The 21,428-nt window shown below is 45.1% G+C and overlaps 1 protein-coding gene across 2 annotated transcripts in view; it reads right to left on the bottom strand.

The window, feature by feature from the left end:
* Ptprg (protein tyrosine phosphatase receptor type G) overlaps positions 1-21,428 on the bottom strand; it is a 663,134-nt gene that overhangs the window by 54,185 nt on the left and 587,521 nt on the right. Inside the window, exons 13-14 of one of the 2 annotated variants that reach the window (XM_027389349.2) lie at positions 13,744-13,876; positions 1,123-1,209 (exon numbers count right to left, since the gene is read on the bottom strand). In XM_027389349.2, coding sequence (XP_027245150.1) covers positions 1,123-1,209; positions 13,744-13,876 — 220 coding nt within the window. The remainder of the gene's footprint in view (positions 1-1,122; positions 1,210-13,743; positions 13,877-21,428) is intronic. The other variant, XM_027389348.2, reaches the window with a different exon arrangement.

Here is a 21,428-nt window from a genome sequence, read left to right as displayed (position 1 = left end):
ATAACAGAAGTTCATGGGATGTCCATGGACCCCTCTCTTAAGATAAGCTCTTTGAACTGAAAGCTATAAAGGAAGTTTCTGGTCCCATTTTTTAAAAAGCTATTGGAGGTTTGAAACTGTGCTAGAAATTGGAAACTTCAAAAGGTTAAAAAAATCATAGAAAGGACTAATGGCATGACCAGTGTCAGTGTGTCGTGCATAGGGCAGGAATTATACAGATAAAGATGGACCAGCTTTCTCACTAACCTGTCAAAATTCCCCCTGTGTTATTAGAACTCTGTTTGATTATCGTGGGAATCTAACTGAAATTTCATGTCAGTAATCTGATATACGAGAACTAATGGAGACAAGCCATTCCATGTTTAAGGTTAGATGTAAAGTTTACAAATTGATTTACTGAAAGAACAAATGTACTACTTACAACCTAAGTTGATTACCTGACTTAATAATTTATTATTAAAACATTATTAATATTACACAGCTTATGTAAGATAAGGAATACAAATATTATCAAGATGTTCAAGTGCAGTCATTAAGACTATATTTACAACTTCTAATTGTTTCTTATAAGACTCTTCAGGTTAGTACTTTTCAAAGTATTAAGAATTCATGCACATTTGCTTTTTTATGGAAAAGCATGTTATATCCACATCTGTTCATTTTCTCTTTCCTAGTTTTAACCCTTTGTTTATAAATTAAGACATTTTTTATATATAAGGATTATGCTTTAAAAAAAAAACAAAGCTCTAAACATGCATTATGCTCTTTTGAAAAAAAAAATCAAAGGCTCTGAACATGCAACATCTGATTTTTTAAAAAGAAAATGGATGCAACATACATACAGACACGCAAACATAGTGCACCCACAGTATTACCAAGAGGAACAGAAAACACGGCCCAGCCCACAGAAAAAGCAAAGCAAGCAGAAGCTGGAGCTGCTGTAAGGGACAGCAGCTACACAGAGGCTCAGCTGGTCTTTACAGATTTACTGGGTGGGGTGGAACAGGTGAATGTAAGCATTTTCTGTCTAGAAGACTTTTGTCCCAGAGCAACAAAACAAAAAGTTCTGCAAGCCAGTCCCGGCCATTGAGACCCCCCTTTATTAAGCTGGGCCGCCCTCACCTGCTCCCCTTCTCTCCTCTCTCCCCAGAAGAAGGCACTTCACGGGAACGTCTGGGAAAGCCCTTGGACTTTATTTTGTTACACCCTCTAAATGGACAAAAAACAAAAGAGAACATGTGTAGAAGACAGTATTTCAATTGGCCACCCAGAGTTCCACACAAATGCCCTCCCTCCACACTCACAGACACCCCTCTATCAAGCCTATTTACACATTTTCAACGGGGTATGCAAAAATGGCTAGGGTTAGGTGAGTCTGATGCTGAGGAAAATACACAGGTAGGGTTGTTCTCCAAAGTGATGATTTATGTATCAGAAGGTGGCATTATTCGAGTGGTGACACAGGTCAGGGAGTCACAATCATGACCTCATTCAGATGTCTGCCCTTCACCTGGCACAGTGGCTCAGCAAACAGACAGATCAGAAGAATTTCCACAACTTGCAGGGTCTCCAGTGCCCAGTGTAGCCTGCCTTCCACCACCCATTGCTCTGCATTAGACAGATCCAGAGTTTCGTCTTTACCCATGTATCCTTGTCACTTCTGGATTTTACACAGAAGGGCTAGTATTTGGCAAGAGTCTCTTGAACATTTAAATACCTTAGCATCTGACACTAAGCTGTCTATGTTAAGAATGCACTTTCTGACAAATGCAAACACTTTCAGGTGGTTGATCGTAATTGGGTTGGCCCAAGCCACCTGGGCTATAGCATTTCACACTGAAATGATTCTTACTCTAAGTTCCGTTCACAGAACAGGAAAGAGAAACCCTAGTACATAACCTTCTCTTCTACGGGAGCCCTGCTGTCTCCCATACAGATTTGTAAAGCCAGGCTTCACTTCTCAGACACAAGCAGCTGCTGCCTTCCAGGAACCAACACCTCTAGCTTTTTAGTGTTAATGTTTTTCTTCTCCTTTCCTATGAGCTTTAAGTTATTTTGGTTATTACTAGACTGACTGTTAGATGAAAGTGCTTGTCACGGGAGCCAACCTTCAGAGAAAGTAGAACTTGGGGACAAGGTTGAAATGGGGAGGGACTGTGCAGTTCAGAACTTCCTGTCTCCCTCTGTTGAAGCTATTTTGTCACCACAATGACTGTCCTCCAAACATCAGGAATCTGTTGGGTGGCTGCGAACACTAATCTGAAGAAACCACGAGTATGTTAAAATGTTTTTATAAATTTTCATAAAAACTTGAAATTTGCAGCTTCCTAAAATATTTAGACTTTTTCTCAACCCTTAGCCCCGCTCTGAATTCTGCCAGATTTACTCTTTCGGGAATTTTGGAGCACAGCCGGCTATCTCCGCAGTTTTCCCTCACGCACAATCGCAGACTCTTGCGACTCCCACCCATAAACTGACAACACTTTAGTGAGAAGCAAATGCCAGTAACTAATAGTCCCAACAACCAAGGGGTAACCTGAGCAACCCCAAGTAGTAACCCTGGGAGGGAAGTCAGTGAATTCTGAAGAACATGGCTTACCAGCCTAGAACAAACACCTAAGCTTTCAGAAAGTGAGCTCGGTTTAAAACTGTATCAGCCAGCACAACCTGTGCTGTCTTTGAAGTAACAAGGAACATGTTTAAATGGCAACCTTTAGCTGTGCTTCCCTCCCGCTTTTGTCTAATGACTGTGTGTTAGCCTGTTCCAAGAGCTTCGACTGGCATCTCAGGGCCAACTCGACAGCAGGGGGCCGGTTACTATAACAACTGACAGCTCTCATGAATTCTGAAAGGCCCCTGAGTAGCCATTTGGGAAACAGTTATTGAGCAAAAAGTTGCCTGGGATCGGAGGCATTAGCTGCCACGTGACTCAGCTTTCCCTGGGAGGAAGGGGATGGGGGAGGGGGAGAAGGTACCCACCTCCTGGACACCTGGGGACCTCAAAACACCCCCACCCCCATTCCTTTCATATTCTCAGGGCAAGACAGTTAAACACCACTGAGAAGTCAGAATCCCAAACCTCTAAGGCAAGTCTTATTTTGGCACCATGAAATGTGTCTTAGCTCTCCCCACAGGTTTGACACATTTTCAGGCTTTGGAGAACTGAATGGTAAAAAATTATTCCTAATGGTTAAAAATCTTGAGATACAGCCAGAGAGAGAAGTTCTAGGTGGAGATGAATTGCACAAGCAGTAATTAACTTTAGAAGAAAAGAAACAACAAGAACACACAAAACACCTAAGAATGGTCTGTAGAAAAGATAAAGGTTAGTGTACAAAGCCATCAAAAATGATGTTGAACCTTTGGTTTTTGGACCCTCTGATTCTTATTTTATTAGGACACAAGGAGACTGAGCAGCTAGGACAGAATACAGCGTTTGTACATGCAGAGCCCCCAGAAAAAGGTTATGAAAGGCCAAGAGAGTAAGTACCTTTGCTTGACACGAGGGGAGTGTCACTTGAGGGGCAAACTTATGGCCATACTGGATGCACTAGGAACTGGTGCAGCTATTAGGCCACCCATGTCTGAGCAATTATCCTTCACTTTTTTCTTGCATAGTCACAGCTGAAGTACCCTCTCCAAGAAGTCCTTCTTGGCTATCACTCCTTTCCACTGTACCACAGTCATGGGCAAGATTTTTACAGAGCTCACTGTCCCCCTTTATCATTTATCATTTTGTCTGGTGCTCTGCAAGACAAAACCATCTGGGTGTCTGGCTGGAAGAGAAGTGACTGCAGACCATGGTCACCTGGCAAACAGTGGTCATGACAAAGGAACCCCAGGGTTTGCTTTGTCCAGCTTGGTGTCCCCTAAAAAAGGAAGGTGATAACAGTGTAGTTGGGGTTCCTAGTTCATGCAAATGAAACAGTCCGCTGGGGATTGAGCTAGATGTTATTTTCAAATAGCAAAAAATTTTGAAAAGGGGCCAGTTTATATAGGTCACTGATTTGAGGTAATCTTTATTTACTTATTGACCCCCTCTACTAAGCTGTGAGTCTCTCTGGAAAGCAGGAATTCTGTCTTCTGGAGGATTCTCTGGTACCCTGTAAAAAGAGGATGTGTAAGAAGTGTGAATGAAGCAACACAGGAAGGAGTCAATGGCCAACCACAAAGGCCTTATAGGTTCAGCAACACAAAATCCTAGCTATGAGAACTAACACTATGAGGTGTGTGATCCTGGTCAGTCTTCCTTTTCTGGAAACTGTTTCCTCTCTCAGAGCAATGATAATCTTCTTCCAGATGCCCTGGAATTTCTAGAATCAGATGTGTCACACATGCAGGGAATGGCAGAGCACACTTGCTGTCCCAGGTCCTCAGGGGGCTGCCGTTGGGGATTTGTTCATCTGCAGCCAAGCTACTGAACCTACTGAAAAATCTTTAGAAAGTGTTAGGGCTCAGTGGTAAGAGCACTAACAGGCATGCCAAGGCCCTGGGTTCAATTCCTAGCACCTCACAGGGAAGCAAATGTAACATGTGCTTTCTTTCATTCAAGAATTATTGGTGGCTTCTACTAGCAGTTTCATATTTGATGTCCTTTCAGCTGCCTACTTAGAAAAGCACATTCTTAGTAGACTGTGCCCCTTATGAACTCTGCCAGGGTGGAAAGCAGGCAGCCACCTCATCAAGCCACTTCCGGCAGTTGAGGAAGTACTGTTGTGGTAGCAGCAAGTGCAGAGGATGCCCTGTGTACCTGCTCACAGGTGCTCTCATGGTCATTGTCACTACTGTGGAACTGGAGGAAAGACCCACTTTCCAGAGATGCACATGTGACCAGTCATGCTGTGAGCACATGTGGCATGTTCTCACATGCCCACACTCTGTCCATGTGTTTCTGCCTGCCTGAGCTTCCGTTACACCAACAGAAATCCTTATACATCTACAGTTTGTATTCTTTCATATCCACCACACTGTCTCCCACTGAACATGCAGGAAAGAAAAACACTGCAATGTCAACAAACTCACTTGTGTTCATGAACAGCATTCTTAATGAGGAGACATCAACATGTACAAAGGTCTGAAGGTGGAACTTGGGATGGAGAGGGAGAGAGGAAGGGGAGAGGAAGGGGGAGGAGGAGAGAGAGAGAGAGAGAGAGAGAGAGAGAGAGAGGGAGGGGGAGGGAGGGAGGGGAGGGGAGGGAGGGAGAGAGAGAGAGGAGAGAGAGAGAGAGAGAGAGAGAGAGAGAGAGAGAGAGAGAGAACAGTTTTTCTTCTTGTGGATATGACTTATTGACATGAGCCAACTGACTTGCCACAAAGTTTACAAATGATTTGGTCATATGATCTTGGTCATATATTCACGAGGGTCATGCGTTTACCAGATTAGAGCTGTCTCTGCAATATGAAACTTTAGTAATCTTAGAACCAGAGACTACAGTTTCCACAAAGCTTATGGCCCTATGGTCCAGAATCCATGAAGTTAGCTGAGGCCTATTTAAAGTAAGGCTGCTTTGTATTTCTGCAAAGTCTTTTGGAAAGTGAGAATTATGGTCCATAAGATACTAAACTAGAGACTTTTAGCACTAATCATCTGGGACTAAGGCAAAGTAGGTTATATTAGTCAACACCAAAATTTTAAACTAATGGAGATGTAGCTGAATGTAAACATCATTATTGAGTTCCCAGAACACCTGAAAATATATTTCTCAAAAATTTCATTCACATAATTTTGACAAATTCAGAACCCAAATTTGTTCCCGGCCAGTCCTCCAGGTTTACTATGAAAACACCACACAATAGTAGCTAAACAGTTCCTTGGCCTTCAGTGTCTGTTTGACCTGCAGACATGAAAGCAGGCTACATAAGGAATAACTGTTCGAATCATGCATGTTATTCCCCCATCTGGGGCAACATAATGTAACAGTTAATATGGTGGGCCATGGGGTCTGGATAGATGGATTAGTGAGCAAGAATACTTGCTGGGTCTGGTTCCTATCCCAGCACCATGTCTAAATTTATAACCTTGGCTCTAGACTCCACCAGTGCTATTTACGGTAGAGATAGGAGGACTGCTGAGGCTTGCTTGACATAAGCCCAGCTGTGGGTTCAGAAAGTTAACCATGTCTCAAAAAGAAAAGCAGGACATCAATTGTTCTCCTGTGGTCTCTGCATGCATGCATCCCCCCTCCACACACAAACACACACACCATACATATAATGGTGGGTTATGAAGTCAGGTTGGCTGGGCTCAAATACAGGATCTACCACCAAAGATCTATATCATGACTTGGGCTGAACACATGCCTGAGATGATAAAAGAAAACAAAACAAAAAGTCAGTAAAAATAGAATTCTGGGCTACCCAGGCCTTAAGGGACATAAAAGCCACTTACAAACAAAACCTGCCTTCACGACAGTCAGGTGTACACTGATGCCTGGCTCAAGGTAGCTAACCTGTACAAGAGCACAGATGCTCAACAAGTGGCCCAACCCAGCACACGTGGCACCTCGCCTAGCATCCACCTCAAATTATGCAAATCAAAAGGGTCCCATCCTAAGCTTCCCTCTTGAGTGGCAGAGCTGTGCTGTTCATGTCTTTTCAGGGCACTGATGTCATACAAGCAGCTTGTCCTGATAAAGCAGGGATCCACAGCTCCTGCACTGAGCTTCTTCACTATTCAGTCAAAGCCTGTGCTGTTACCATCTAGAGTAGTAAGGCCAAAATGGCATACTTTCCTTTTCTGGCATCTTCAAGAACTCGGATTTTTTTTTTTTTTTAAGTTGTTCTGACTCATTTGCAATAGCTCTGAGCCACTGAAACAGATTTCGAGGTCTGTAATATTTATCATGCACAGTACTGGGTGCCATTTGCTGTAGGAGGCAAGCTTTAACCTGAGTGATTTCCTTTCGATCTCCTGCTCTATTACCCTGTCCTTCACTCTAGACCACTTGGCACGGATGCATGTCTTTCTACCTTCATTGTACTTTCTGAACTGTTATAGATTTTGGGTTTTCCTTTTCTACAAGACCATTCCAGAGCAAACCGTAGCATCCTCTTTACAACACCTCTGCTGAGAGTATTACAAAGTGCATTTTCCTTTGCAAAGCCATGTTACCAGCCACTTTTACTCCTCCGTAGTCCCTGGTGGCTCCTCAGTAGTCCTGGGTGCACTCTATCCAGATCTCTTGGATATCTGAAGTCTGTACCTGTATTCTTTGTTTGTTTGTTTGTTTGTTTGAGCAAATCTGAAGTAATGAGGTAGTCCCTTTTTGGATCATATGCTGATACAATGGTGTCAATGGATCTGAATACTCGAGGACACCTGTGGAGGTACTTCAAAATACAGGTGACCTCAGGGGCTAAGTTCATTTCTCATGTAGCAATTCCAGAAAGTTGGGCCACCATGGAGGAGAGCCTGACCCTGACAGATTTCACATGGGTGGAACATAAACCTGCCTCTGTTTGATAGGCCACCAGTGTGCTGTAGATGCTAACAAAGCTTCTAGAATACAACCAGCTCTGAGTAAGCAAGGATGGCTCCCAGGCTCCAAAGCTCTTTCCCGGGTGGTTGGGCTGCAGGAGCCTGCCTTTCCTCTGTTCCTACCGAGTGATGCCCTCCTCTGGAATCGCCTTTAGGCCCATTAGGAGCATTATCTGAAACAATTTTATTAACTTTATAGTCATCCTTTCGTTTTGGATCAAAGCAGTTCTGCTCAGTTGGCTAACCTACATTTATACTATACTTAGCTCTAAATTGATGACTGAGCTATTTCTAGGCTACTGTGCATAATGAGATCATTCCAAAGAACAAACTCAAATATTGTCTTATGCTATGGCGAGATTACTGGAAACTATGTACAGCTATCATAAAAGGTATTTATTTTGATCTATAGATTTCATTTTCTCACTTCCAAACATTCGAGGTATACAAGGACCCAGGATTATGTTTCTATTTTTCCTGAAAGTCAGATCTGGTATAACACCATGGCACATGTGTATGTAGTCCCCATCTGCTACATAGGGCAGATGCTTCTCACGGCCTATATAGCCTGCCCATATGCACGCAGTGGCATGCTTCTTAACTACTTTACAGATAAGGAATATTCACTGCAGGTAGTACTTAATTGGCCTCTCCCTAGTGTGTTCCTCAGCTCCCAATAGGGACACTCAGTCCTCTAATTTCCAAGCCCAACCCAGCTTTTATACTTTTGACGTGTTATATCTGCATCTATTACACACACACACACACACACACACACACACACACACACACAGAGAGAGAGAGAGAGAGAGAGAGAGAGAGAGAGAGAGAGAGAGAGAGAATTGTATATACAAAAGAGTTTTTCATCTCTCCAGAACCAATTTCTTCCTTTGGTGATGACAGCAACCTTTCTTAAGAACACAGGGGCTCTGTCCACAAGGGCTATAGGTCCAGCTTCAAATCCAGGCTTTGACCTGTGCTCCTCCTTCACTACTATAGAGAACTACCTCTCTTGGGTGCTGCCTCCTGCACCTGCAGCACCTCGGTGTCTTTCAGTCATTCTTAGGACGATGGTATCCAGTACTTCTAGCCCTTTGCTGTCCCTGTGGTCTGTTCCCATGACACTGAGCCAGTGTATCTGCTTGCTGGAGGCCATTCTCCTTCTCCAGGCTCATTCTTCTCCAGCTTCCTCCTGTGACCTCTAACTGTTCAGCTGTCAACTTCCCAGGGAGCTTCTCCGAGACCCGACTTTCCTCCCAGGCCGCATTGAAGCCCAATGTGCACTTAGCTGTCCATGAACATTCTCCATACTTCATTATGTCACACACCCAATTCTTTAATGAACCCTAAGGGCTTTGTGACTGAATCACCAAGCATACCACAATGCATGATACAAACTCCAGAAGCATCATATAAACAGCAGGAAGTCTCATACAAGACCATGTCCATGCAATGGCAGAAATGGCTTCATAATTACATAAATAACAGAACACTTAGCTGAACCTTCGAAACTAGCTGCCTTTATAAACCTGGACAGTCCCCTGAGAAACTACCACCAGCTAGCTTTCACTTCATATTTTTGAGGATAATGGTGGAAAGGCTAATTTTGGGATCCAGAGCTAAACCTAGGCATGATGGGCATATTCCATCCTTCAGCTACCAGAAGACTCTGGTGGTGGTCAGATGACCAAAGTCAGACATGAGAAACACCTTTTTTGTTTGTTTTGGAGCCTGTCCTGGAACTCGCTCTGTAAACCAGGCTAGCCTTGAATTTACAGAGATTGTCCTGCCTCCTGAGTGCTGGGACAAAAGGTGTGCTCCACCATGCCCATCGAGAAACAATATTTTGGAACCTCACTGGAACTGTTAGATGACAAAGTCCCTTTCTGTTGGGATGGAGTGATGGGAGTCTAGCATAGACCAGAGGGCTCCCATGAAGGACAAACATGTCAGCCCGCCATGTCCTTATTCTATCTTCCAAGATTAGTTACGCCTGAAGCAATGCATCAACATTACCCCCCAGCCCCCCCACACCTTGGGCTTAAGGGAATTTGATTTGTGTGTCAAATACAACCAAAAGGTTCTCTAATAACACTGCATTTTGCCTGACATTCAACAAATGTCAGTTCCCTATCTCTCCAGGTCAAAGAAAGGAAAGGACCTCCCACCTACCACACAGATCTGTATAAATCACAGGAGACAGCACCACCCAAGGGTCTGACACAATGCCTGGCACTCAAAGTAGACCTGCTGAACATTATCACACTCTCCAACTTTACAATAGGAAACAGAGAATTCAGGGACCCTGGGTTTCATTTTTACACTTTTTCATGAATGGTTAATTGCAGCATCAACAGCTCTAGGTGAACACACTCAATCTACAAAACTGGCTACAAAATATCGGTGCTACAGTTAGGCTGCTGCCACTGTGGATTGACACTGTGGGTGCTGTACTTGCCACCTGAGGACATGACTCCAGATGAACCTACTGCTCTGCTCATGTCAAGTCCCTTTGTCAGTTATCTCAGCCATCCTGTCTCCATGCCTGAAAAGGCAGAGACATATTGCTACTCTAGCTTCAAAGTCACACCACCATGGGGACACAAGTCTCTGTCGTGCTTGCCAATTCTCTATGTGAGCTGCCTCGTGCTGCTTCCTTTCATGTTAATCACAGGAAAAAAGTTGGACAGAAAAAAGGCCCTTGTCCCCTCTAGGCTGTTCTCATGCTTTGCCAGCATACCCATCTTAGCATGAATTCAGTTTTATTTTTCTTGCTGTCAGGACTTTTCTTCTTTTACAGTCATTATTGTGCACTTCAAACCAAGCTTTAGGGGGAAAGTTACAATATTTTGGCATGAACTATTAATCTATTTTCCATTTGGACTAAGGAGTTTTTCAGAAACATAAACAGTTGTCATTTCAATCTTAAGGGAAAGTATGCCTTGAACAGTAGGTGGTTTAGAGCTGCCTATCCTATATACCAAGTGCTTTTTGAATCAAAGTGCACAAGAGATGTGCTCTTTAGCTGCCTGATGTGTGTGCCTATCCTGCTACTCTGTTCCCAGCCCCTTCTCAGTTGCCATGATCTGTATAAGGAAACAGTGTGGGATATAGTCTAGTTGGCTTTTTTTTCTCTCCAGAACTGCCTGGTACAAGTGCCCAACCCCCATGTAGCCCACACTGCTGCAAAATAGCTACACAATACAGACTGACTCTGAAGTTGCAATCTTCCTGCCCCTGCTTTCAAAATCAAAATGCTGGGATTATAAGCGTATACCTACAAACATGGCTCCACCAGATGCTGGGACTGCCGCTTCCCCCCCACCCCCCGGTTTTTTTGAGACAGGGTTTCTCTGTATAGCCCTGGTTGTCTTGGAACTCACTTTATAGGCTGGCCTCCAACTCAGAAATTCACCTGCCTCTGCTTCCCGAGTGATGGGATTAAAGGTGTGCATGACCACTGCCCGGCTTAGATACTTCTGCATGGCAAGATTAGAAGACACGGGCAGTTGTAGAGCTGCTCCATCGGTGCTCAGAGAATGTATATCAGATATTCACGTTACGATTCATAATAGTAGCAAAAGTACAATTAAGAAATAGCAATGGGGCTGGAGAGAGAGCTCAGAGGTTAAGAGCACTGACTGCTCTTCCAAGGATCCTGAGCTCAATTCCCAGGACCCACATGGTGGCTCATAACCATCTACAATTCAATTTGGTGCCCTCTTCTGGCATGTAGGCAGAACACTGTATATGTAATAAATAAATAAATCTTTAAAATGTTATAAAAAAAGAGAGAGAGAGAGAGAGAGAGAGAAAGAGACAGTAATGAAGTAATTTTATGGTTGGGGGTCAACACGACATGAGGCACTGTATTAAAGGGCTGCAGCTTTAGGAGTTGAGAACCACTGTGTTATGCTGGGGAATTATGGTCACATACTTGGGGAAGCCTGAGATGACCACAGTATCCTGTCCCACACAGTTGGGAACAGACCTAAGAGCATACAGTTAATATGTATGCCCTCCCTTTCTGCTGAGCCTTCCCTCCAAGGACACCACTCCCATTCCTCTGAGCTACCAGCATGCCTTTCCAGGCCTCTGAATGCTCTTCCTCACAATCTCAGATTAACACAGCAGCAAGTAATTCTAAAGTCAGACCACAACACTCCTGTAGAAATCCCCACTCACACAGTGTGGTGGTGCACACCTTTAATCCCAGCATTCAGGCAGCAGAGGCAGGAGGAACTCTGAGTTCAAGACCAGCCTGGTCTACACAGAGAAATCCTATTTCAAAACACCAGAAAAACAAACAAACAAGGTCCAAAGGCTGAAAGGCTGCCTAAACCCAGTCCTTCCTACCCTTGCCTTCCTCTAACATTCTCCAGTACTCCAGTGCTCCAATCATACTCACTTTTCCTGGAGGCTTTTACACTTGCTGCCTCCTCTGCTACAAAGTTCATTTGGCTGAGCTAAGATGAAGCCCATGATTTAGGTTTTTGTTCATATATGATTGTCCCAATTAGGATTTTCATGAACACTCAGAATGCTCCACTCTAGGTCCCAGTATGACCAGTCCTCCTTTCCAAATGTAGTTTTCTCCAGCTCACACATGGAACTCTCTTAGAAATACTTTAGGTTGCTTTCTTGCCTGTCTCTACTACAGCAGAAGGCCATGAGGGCTGAGCCACCCATTCTCACTGTTGTTTAAGTCCACAAAGGCTGAGCCACTGATTCTCTCTCACTGTTGTTTAAGTCCACAAAGGCTGAGCCACTGATTCTCACTGTTGCTTTACTTGTCTCAACAAGATGCTGACTAAAACATAAGAGAACTGATGGGATGAAGATGAGGAGGAGCTGAGCTACACCTGTGGCCACTGGCTCTTTTGTTCCCTTTCTTGTTGCCATGAGCGAATCCCTTGCCAGATTCAGCTCCGGGGAGGAAGGATTATTTAGGCTCACAGTTTGAGTGTAGTCTTTCACTGCAGGGAAGATGAGGGAGCAGGAGGAAAAGCTACTTCACCTCCACCAATCAGCAGAGATGAGGGATTCTAGCACTCTGCCAGCTTTCTCCTTTCCCTCTCTGTGTTCAGCCTGGATGACAGCCCACCACTTTCAGGGTGAATCTTTCTAAGGATTTAATACAACCAAGTTGACAATCGAAATTAACCATTATGCTGATTGCCCTAGCTTGCTTTCCATGGCTGTGGTGAACACCTTGACCAAAAGCAACTTGGTGGGGGAAAGGGTTTACTAGGTTTACATGTCTCTACTGCAGGCATCATCAGGGGCAATCAGGATAAGAACTAGAGCAGAGCAGAGGTGGGAACCAGGGAGGATAAGCTGCATACTGACTTACTCCCCTGGCTTTCTCAGCTACTCCTCTTACATAGCGAGGGCCATCTTCCCAGAGATTGCTCTGCCCAGAGTGGGCTAGGACTGCCTACATCAATCAACAAGCAAAAACAAACAAACAAAAAAACAAAAACAAAAAACAAACAAAAACCCCAATGTCCGCCCCCCCCAACACACCCACCAGTCTAATGGAGGCAATTCTTCACCTGGGCTGCCTTCTTCCCAGGTGACTCTAGTTTGTGTCAAGTTAACAAAGACTAGGGTGCACACAGCTGAATCCTGTTAGATGAAAGATGAAAGGAAGAAGACTTGCATGTTCCAGAGATGAAGGCTGCCTGCCCACCATATAGTTTAGCTGAGACTCTAGCTGGAAACTCTGGAATTTCCACAAAGAGGTTAGCTCCTCGGGGGACACAGTGAGAACTTTCTAGACGACAATGATAATGGAAGGCTGGTTACAAGCCAACATCCTACCTCCCGCAGATTAAAAGCCACATGATACAGTAACTGTTTTGTGGTCACCCAATTGAATTTCCACCAAAAGGCTATGCGATATTTGAAAGACAAAAGCTCCTTAATGCACTATGAGAATACTGTAAGGTAAAGGCATGGCCTGAGAGAGACCAGCAGCTCTATGGAACCTGTCCGCTCCTTTTGTGAGTTTTGGGTGATTAAAATTCAAGACAAAAAAAGGATTGGCATCCAGCAAGTAGCAGAGCTGGGACATGAGGAGGATCTCCCAGGTTCTCTAAGTGGAGTTTACCACAAATGCTTGGACCTCAGTGGCAGTTCTGGCCTGTGTCGTCTTCTAGAGACACAAGGCTAGCAAATGCTCACTGCTTCAATGCTCTGCACATACAGGCCACATGCCCACCTCCCCAATGATCAGTACCTGGCCAGCCACCCTGAATACTCACCTCCAGTACACCAGCACGGCAATGAGGAGGACGAGGCACACGAAAGTCAGGGCTGAGACCACGATCAGGGGAATAATCCACTCCATCCTCCCCGGAGAGGGGCGGCTTATCATTCCAGAGGTGTTCTTCTCAGCTACAAGAGAAATGTACCAGTCAATGGACAGACATGACAGCCCAAGAGTCAATGCACGATGCCAAGCTCCATTCCAGGAAGAACTGAGCCCGCTCTGATCCACCACAGGGCGAGAGGGGTAAATGGCTGTCCTAACCCAAATACACCCTCTTTTGTAGGTGGTACACACTAGTGGCCAAGAGGATGGACTTGCTTGTGAGATTACAGGTGTTTCTATGGAGAGCTCTCCAAGGACGTTCTCAATCCAGAGAGAATCTGGGATGCACTCAGAAATAGCGCTCAGAGCCCAGAAAGGAAGATAAACTGAGGACAGGGACTAAGCTTCCCCCTGCTCACAGCTCATTTCGGGCTAAGCCGCAAATCTGCCAACTGGTGGAGTTCTTCCTGGCCACCCAATATTTCTTACCCAGTAGATCTTTCCTCCAGTGTCTAGTATCTCCAGAAACCTTAGGAGGACATCTAAGTCTCTCTTGAAATACGGGCAGATGCCTGGGAATGGCTAATGAGTGAGACACAGGTGCAGCCCAAGGCAGCCCAGGAGGCAGGTTAACGCTAATCTCTGAGGGAAGGCCCCAACACTCCACGGCTGCCAAACAGCTGTCTTACGTTCAGCAAGGGTCCCACCTGCTCAGCAAAAAAAGAGACCAGCACACTGCCAGCCCAGGAGTGTCTCTTGGCAGTGAACTAAATGTGGGGGCTAATCAGACTGTGTTTCCAAGGGAGGGGAGATGGGCCAAGCAAGCAAGAGATAATAGGCCTTGGGAGCAGATATTTAAAGAGGCAAGATTACTGGCCTTGTGGTGTGTTTCTGTGTGACGAAGTCCATTTTTCTGGGTTTCCCCTGTGTTTGGTTTTAGGCACAGGCTCCTGAAGCAGGGGCAGCCCAGTTGCTCCCCAGCTCACTGAAGAAAAGACAGGCAGGCAGTAAACCCCACTGATTAGAACCAGGAAGCATCTCAATGTTGTGGAATGCCTTCTGGATCCATTCTTTCACTACAGAGACACCTCCAGAGGGCAGGGGTGCAGCAGTGACTCACTTTGGAGCAGCCCTTGCCAGGTCAGTCAGGAAGTAGACCTGACAGTGTAACTAATGTGCGTGCTCTTCTCCATTCATGCCTTAAGGGCAAAGCAGTGGCAACCGTCCTGAGGAGCCAGGGTGCAAAAGGGAATAATTTTGCAGGGCTCCAACAGGGGTCAGTTCACTCAGGCAATTACCTGGCAGCTAGTAGGGGCACCTCAAGGACCCAGAGGTCCTGCTAACGGGGGGAGTGTCAGAAGGGCTGGCAACTGAGGCCACATGACCCGTTAGCTCTGTTTTTACCCTGGGAAGCCTTCATGCACTGGGGACACCCAGTACCTTTTTTGTTCTCCCACACATTACAGAAAAGAATTCTTGTCTGTGGTCCCCACTTTCAGTTCTAAGCATTCACTGGTATTGCTTCCATTCTAAAACCTGTAAGACCATTCCAGAATTTTCTTGGCTTTAGGGTGGCCACAGGAGTAGCCATGTGGTTGTGAGGGTCAGTGTCACTCTAGTTGCCCCTGAAACTGAGTGTGCATATATGTTGGTGCTTCTGCCCAACCTTTCCTCTTCCTTCACAAGATGACCAAAGTTTGTACACAATCTTCACAAAGGCCCGGGGCCACACAGAGTGCTGATGAGGGGCTCCTCCATGTCTGACAGGGTCAGTCCTCAAATTCACAGCCAGCTTTGGTAGAGCTGGGCTGAGTCACTTCTTCCTAGCATTGTGTGGTGCTGTGTGACACTGTCCCCTAAGGCAGGGCTGTCCGGGAGACCTTACTCTGCAGCCACTTGCATCCTGACAGTGCTTGATTTCAGTCGTGGGCTATGGTAGGTCTTTCTTTGAACACCTAACACAGGGCTGTTACTCAATTCCCAAATGGGATGCAAGATAGTCAGCCTCATTGCCAACTTCACAGCACCATCGTCTTGTGTATCAGGGGCCTGGAAGCGAATTCCATTTCCTGTTAAAATCCCACAATCTGTCACTCTCTTGAACCCTGGGTTCCTGCCCAGAGAGAATAGGGAGCGTGCCCAACCAGCCAGCCCTGCTGAACTGCAGACATGTTTACCTGACTGAGTGGGTAAGACATTTCAAGGGCAAGACCCACCTTTAATCTCGGCCACACCTTCTGGTGGCAGCCTATGTAAAGGATATGGAAGAGAGAAGCACCTGCTCTTTGCCTGCTTGTCTCTCTCTTACTGGCAAGTCCATCCCTTCACTGGCATTAGAGCCTACTTCTTCAGGACTCCAGTGTATACTGAAGACCAGCTAAGATATCCAGACTCAGGGACTTTCCATCAGGAGACAGCCATTGTTGGGATAAGTTCTTCCATAACCTGCAAGCCATTCTAATAGATCCAGTTTTTATATACATAGATTCATTCTGTCAGTTCTGTTTTCAGAGAACGTTGGCTAATCCAGAGACCCTCAATGAAAGGTATGTGTAGAATGCCTGGAAGTGTACCTGCACCAGGCAAATGCAGAGCACAATCTACCATCTCTCCATCTGTGTGTAACCCTGGGTAAGAGAGCTATTGTTAACAATTACTGTCATTAATTTCTCTATGCTTCAGTTTCCTCCTCTATAAATGGAGGTAATAATACTGCCCCCAGTGTTGTGGAGTAAGTACATATACAACATTTAGAATGCTGCCTGGTCTTGTCCTGGCTACTATTAGATGTTGTGCCTATCTCTGTCACTACATCCTATCATCAATGGCACCATCACTTGTACCATCCGAACTACGAGCATCGGCTCCATCACTGGTTTCTTCATCAGCAGCCCAGCTCCGAGAGGATGCAAACACTTCCTGGCTGACTGCTAAATCTGACTCCTCCCTGTAAGACCCAAATGTGTGGTTACACAGCACTTCAGACACACATAGCACAAGGATCTGCCTGTAAGACACTGGGGCATCAAAGTTGGCCTCAAGAAAAACCAATCACATTCTTTCTATTTTAGAAAGACAGTTTGTCCAGACCCTAATGAAGAATGAGCTGCTAGGAGCTACAAAGAACACACAGCAACCCACACAGGCTGTCAGTTAGACCCCCAAAACCTTCCGCATGCCTTTGGAGACAAGCAATCACTTGGAGTTCCCCAATATCGGTAGAAGTCTGTTCAGGCCCCCAGTGGCTACCTGAGGACACAGTACAAGCCTATAAACACTGTGTTTTCCCTATACATAAAGTTTATGATAAAGTTTAACTCACAAATTAGAGTAAGATATTAATAACAGTAAAATAAGATAATTATAACATCCTGGAATGAAAGCTTTTCCTCTCAAAATAAGAGACATGGGAGACAGTTCATATTCCAGCCAGCATGGAGTTAAGACAGTGTGACATTTCTTCAAGATTCTCATAACCGAAGAGCATGTCTGGTACACACTTTTCTTTCCAGAATTTGGGAGGCAGAGACAGATAGATCTCTGTGACTTTGAGGCCTGCCTGGTCTACATATACATAATCATTAAATTCTAGCGTTTCCCTTTCATTTTGTTTGAACGATAGTTGACTGCTGGTAACTTAAAGCAAGCCCTGGGGACTCCTGTATACACTTTCAGTTCAAATGAGGCAGTGTGTAGGACAGCAAGCTCCTCAGCCTCAGAGCGGGTGACGCTGGTTACAAATGGATGTTTGTGTGTGGCTTTGAGTAAATGACTGGCAGCCTCTGAGTCTCTAGATCCTTCATCTTCTAGAGGAAAGCAGGTGGTAACATCCACCTCTACTGGGTGCATGAGGAGTACAAAAATGACCCTTGTAAGGCTGACTCTAAGGCTGACTCTAAATAATTTGTCAGTCAAATGCAAATGAAATCCTGAGGCTCCTTGTTCAAAACTCACTGAGAAATTTCCAGAAGGGACCCAAGGAGGAACATGATTGCAGGCAAGGACTGCTCTGAGCACAGGGACTGTGAGTGCTCACCTTGCATGCTCACAGAGATGCTTTTGACCAGGGGAACTAGAGGCTGGTACCACTTATCCTGCCTGATGCAGGGGAGGGTCTTGGGCTCAAAGGATGTAGTTGCTTCAGAACCACCTTCCAAATGAAACTGAACAACTGGCTAATGGGCTCTGGGCATATAAAGAAGGGAGGTAGGGAAAGCACAAGCCCCTCCCTTCTTCTCAATATTCATTTCCGAATCCAGCAGCAATTGAGTACAGTGCCTTCATTCTGGTTAAAAAAAAAAAAATTCAAAAAAAGAAAAGAAAAACAGTTTTCAGTGGCATATGTCATCACTGAATTAATGCTGTTTGCCTTTTACTGGCTTGGCTCTCATCCCAGTAGAAGCAAATAAAAACGAGCACAATGTACTATAAATGCTACAGGCAGACATCAGATGGACCCAGCTGAAGTGCCTCCTGCCTTGAGGAAGGGCTCAGCTCCAGCCACGGGTCAAGAACTCCTGCGTTCTTTCGACTAGGATCGGATCAGTCATGAGGGTACTACCCTGACAGAGAAAAGGACATGGAAAGAGGGCTTGCACACTCATTAATATACAGCCTGCTCTCATCATGGGTGACTTCACTATAGTTGTTCAGAGTGACACCCTCATTAAAAAACTACCCGTTGTGAATAAAGGTGGCTGCTGCTGCTGCTGCTGGTGTGTGTGTGTGTGTGTGTGTGTGTGTGTGCGCGCGCGCGCACGCTCCTGTGTGTGGTGTGCACATAATGTAAAATTGCCCATTTTAAGCATTTCTAAGTAGGGCGAGGTGTAAACACTGTTGGGAAGCTCATCTCCACAACATTGTCATCTTACAAAATGTAAACTCTGCTTACAAAGTCACAGCCTTCTATCCCACTCTCCCAGCCCGTTCCAGAGAGATGGCAGGTCTAGGGTCTTGCATGGAAATCACATAGGATCTATAGTAGTGACTGGTTTGTTTCACTCAGCATACTGTACTCAAAGGCTTATCCAGGGTATGTGTGTGGCAGAGTTTTCTTTTGCTTCTTGCCCCCCCCCCCTTTACTTTCCACTGCTCAGCAGTGTTGCACTCTGTTCCTTCCTTTACTCATTGATGCACATTCCAGTTGCTTCCATGCTTTGGCTATTGTGTGAATAGTGGGGCTAAAACCTATATATGCAGATGCCTCCTGAAGCTGCTGCTGGGAACTCTGTGATTACTCAGTCTTATGGTCATTCTACTTCCAAATTTTTAAACAACAGCCTCTACTGTTCATCTATCTTCCATTTAAGAATGAAAAGGGTCTCCACTTCTCCATTTTTTACTGTTATCATTACTATTATTATTAGCTTCAAAATACTGTGATATAATAACCTCTTTTACAGGGTCATGAGATTTTTCTTTGTCTTCATGGAGCTTTGAGTTTACCTTCATTACAGTTTCAGAGAACCAGTTGCTCATCAGTTACACACACACACACACACACACACACACACACACACACACACACACACACTGCCTTAACAGGGCCTGGCTCTGTGTTCCCATTGACATGTGTGACCCACACTAGAGTACCATTTGTCTCCACTTGTACCCATGCCCAGGGTTCTCATGAGCAAAGCTCACTCCCGACTCCATAAATGCCTGTTTTACCAGACTTTGACAATCAAAGGATGAACTGTCACCTCTGGTAGGGCTTGGAATGTTAAGGTTGTTTAATTGTTCCCAATATAATTCAAAGTTTCACAAATATAGCTAGTCCTAACCCACTGGATTGCTACCAGGGACACCTGAACCATCATGTGGATTATAGCCACATTGTTCACACAGTAGCCAAGACTTTGGAGTAACTGGAATGCAAATCAACGACTGAAGAACAGTAGAACCCCATATGGTCCTGGGGCTGGTTGGAGACAGATGTCATCTACAACTATACATCAAATATCCTGCCCCTACTCGTACCCCAATTCCTGATTCCAACCTCCTTAGGATCTGGTTTTTCACATTAAGAGTTACACAAATTTTCCTTGTTCCACAATCACATGGAATGTGGGAGGAGAAACTTTTGAGTAGCCAGTACTTTTTTGAGAAAAAAAAAAAAAAAAAAACTAAACCTTGTTTGACATCCTGAACACTGCTTTAGGCTATCCAGAGATGGTACTTGGGAAAGACGCACACAAGATATAGCTCCCAAAGCAAAGCAGACAACTGTAGCTAGCCTTGGTTGGAAACTACTTGTGGCATTTCTCAAGCATCTTCTGTCATGCATTTTCAGTGAAGTGCACTACATTGGTCCGAACCTATGAAGAGCCCTGTACTGCATTTATGACTTCTTTATTCTGGAGAACTTGCCCTGATACTAATTTTTTTTAAAAAAATACTACATTTATTGTGTCTGTGTGTGTGCGCACGCATATCTGTATGTACAAGTGTTAGCACAGAGTGTATGTACACATAAGTGTAAGCATGAAGGTCAGAGGACAATTTGGAGGAGTTGGTTTTTTTCTACCACCATGTGTTCTGGGCATGGAACCTAAGTTATCAGTCTTGATAGCAGGCGCTTTTAGTGGATGAGCCATGCTATTGGCTTTTTTGCCTTTAAATCAGTGACTCTCTTCTCTCTGTCCCAAGTAATCTTCCTTCAAATTATACTTGGTATGAATACCACATGTCAGATCTGTTGGCTTCCCTGGTCCTTTCCTGGTAGATCACACAAGCACTCCCTGTCATGACAACCAAAACAGTTTCCATGGCCCTGCAGGGGGGGACAGAACACCTGAGTGAGGACTTCTGCTCCAGTGGGAAACTGGCATCTTCAGAAGAATGTGCTTTATGATGTTCATGTCCTATTCCACCTGCAGCCACCTCACGCTGCTCACTCTGGGAACCAGTGCCAGAGCCCTCAGGAGGCCCTGACGTGTCGTGCAGATTACTCCTTGCACCTCGGACTGACAAAGCTGTCTTGGGCTCTTTTGCACCACACACTGTGACATGGACAAGCCCCCTTACCCTCTTAAACCTTAGTCTCCTCATGGGTAAGATGGTAACTGTGACAGCAAAGCCCTTAAGGGAGTGCCTTAGGATAAGTGACAGGAAAGTGGCCTCAGCACGAGGAGCCAGCACCAGCCCAGGGTGTTGCTTCAGTAACCAGCTTTTTAATGTTGGGTCCCTGAGAACTTGAGTTTTCTACACTTCCTCAAAGGAGTGGGCGCCTGGGTCTCAGCATCTTCCACTGTGGCTCAGCTCACAGCAGAGCAGCAATTCAGGAATCAACTATGTCCCTTCTTAGCATTCATAGCTCATGGGTCATATAACACCAGACCACATATGATATGTCTTGAAGTTTGTCATTTGCCGTCCCTGTCTCAGACCATCATTTTCAGCACCCAGCTTGGTACAGATCTGAAGAGGCAGGAAGTAGGCTTATAAGCAGATGTGATCTGAAAACTACCATTTCCCTCACCTGAGGAGGCAGACATAGACAAGCCCTGTCCTAAATGAGGAACTCACAGGTGACATGTGCCCGCAAATATTTATGTTGGGGCATGCTGTTCTCACACACCACCCAGGTACTACATCAGCCGGCTTCAAATCTGCCACCACATGGCAGGCTGTGGC

This window comes from Cricetulus griseus (assembly GCF_003668045.3).
Source record: "Cricetulus griseus strain 17A/GY chromosome 1 unlocalized genomic scaffold, alternate assembly CriGri-PICRH-1.0 chr1_1, whole genome shotgun sequence".
In the NCBI taxonomy this organism is placed as follows: domain Eukaryota; kingdom Metazoa; phylum Chordata; class Mammalia; order Rodentia; family Cricetidae; genus Cricetulus; species Cricetulus griseus.
Note: the sequence above shows the minus strand (reverse complement) of the source record. Positions and strands in the feature narration are given on the sequence as shown.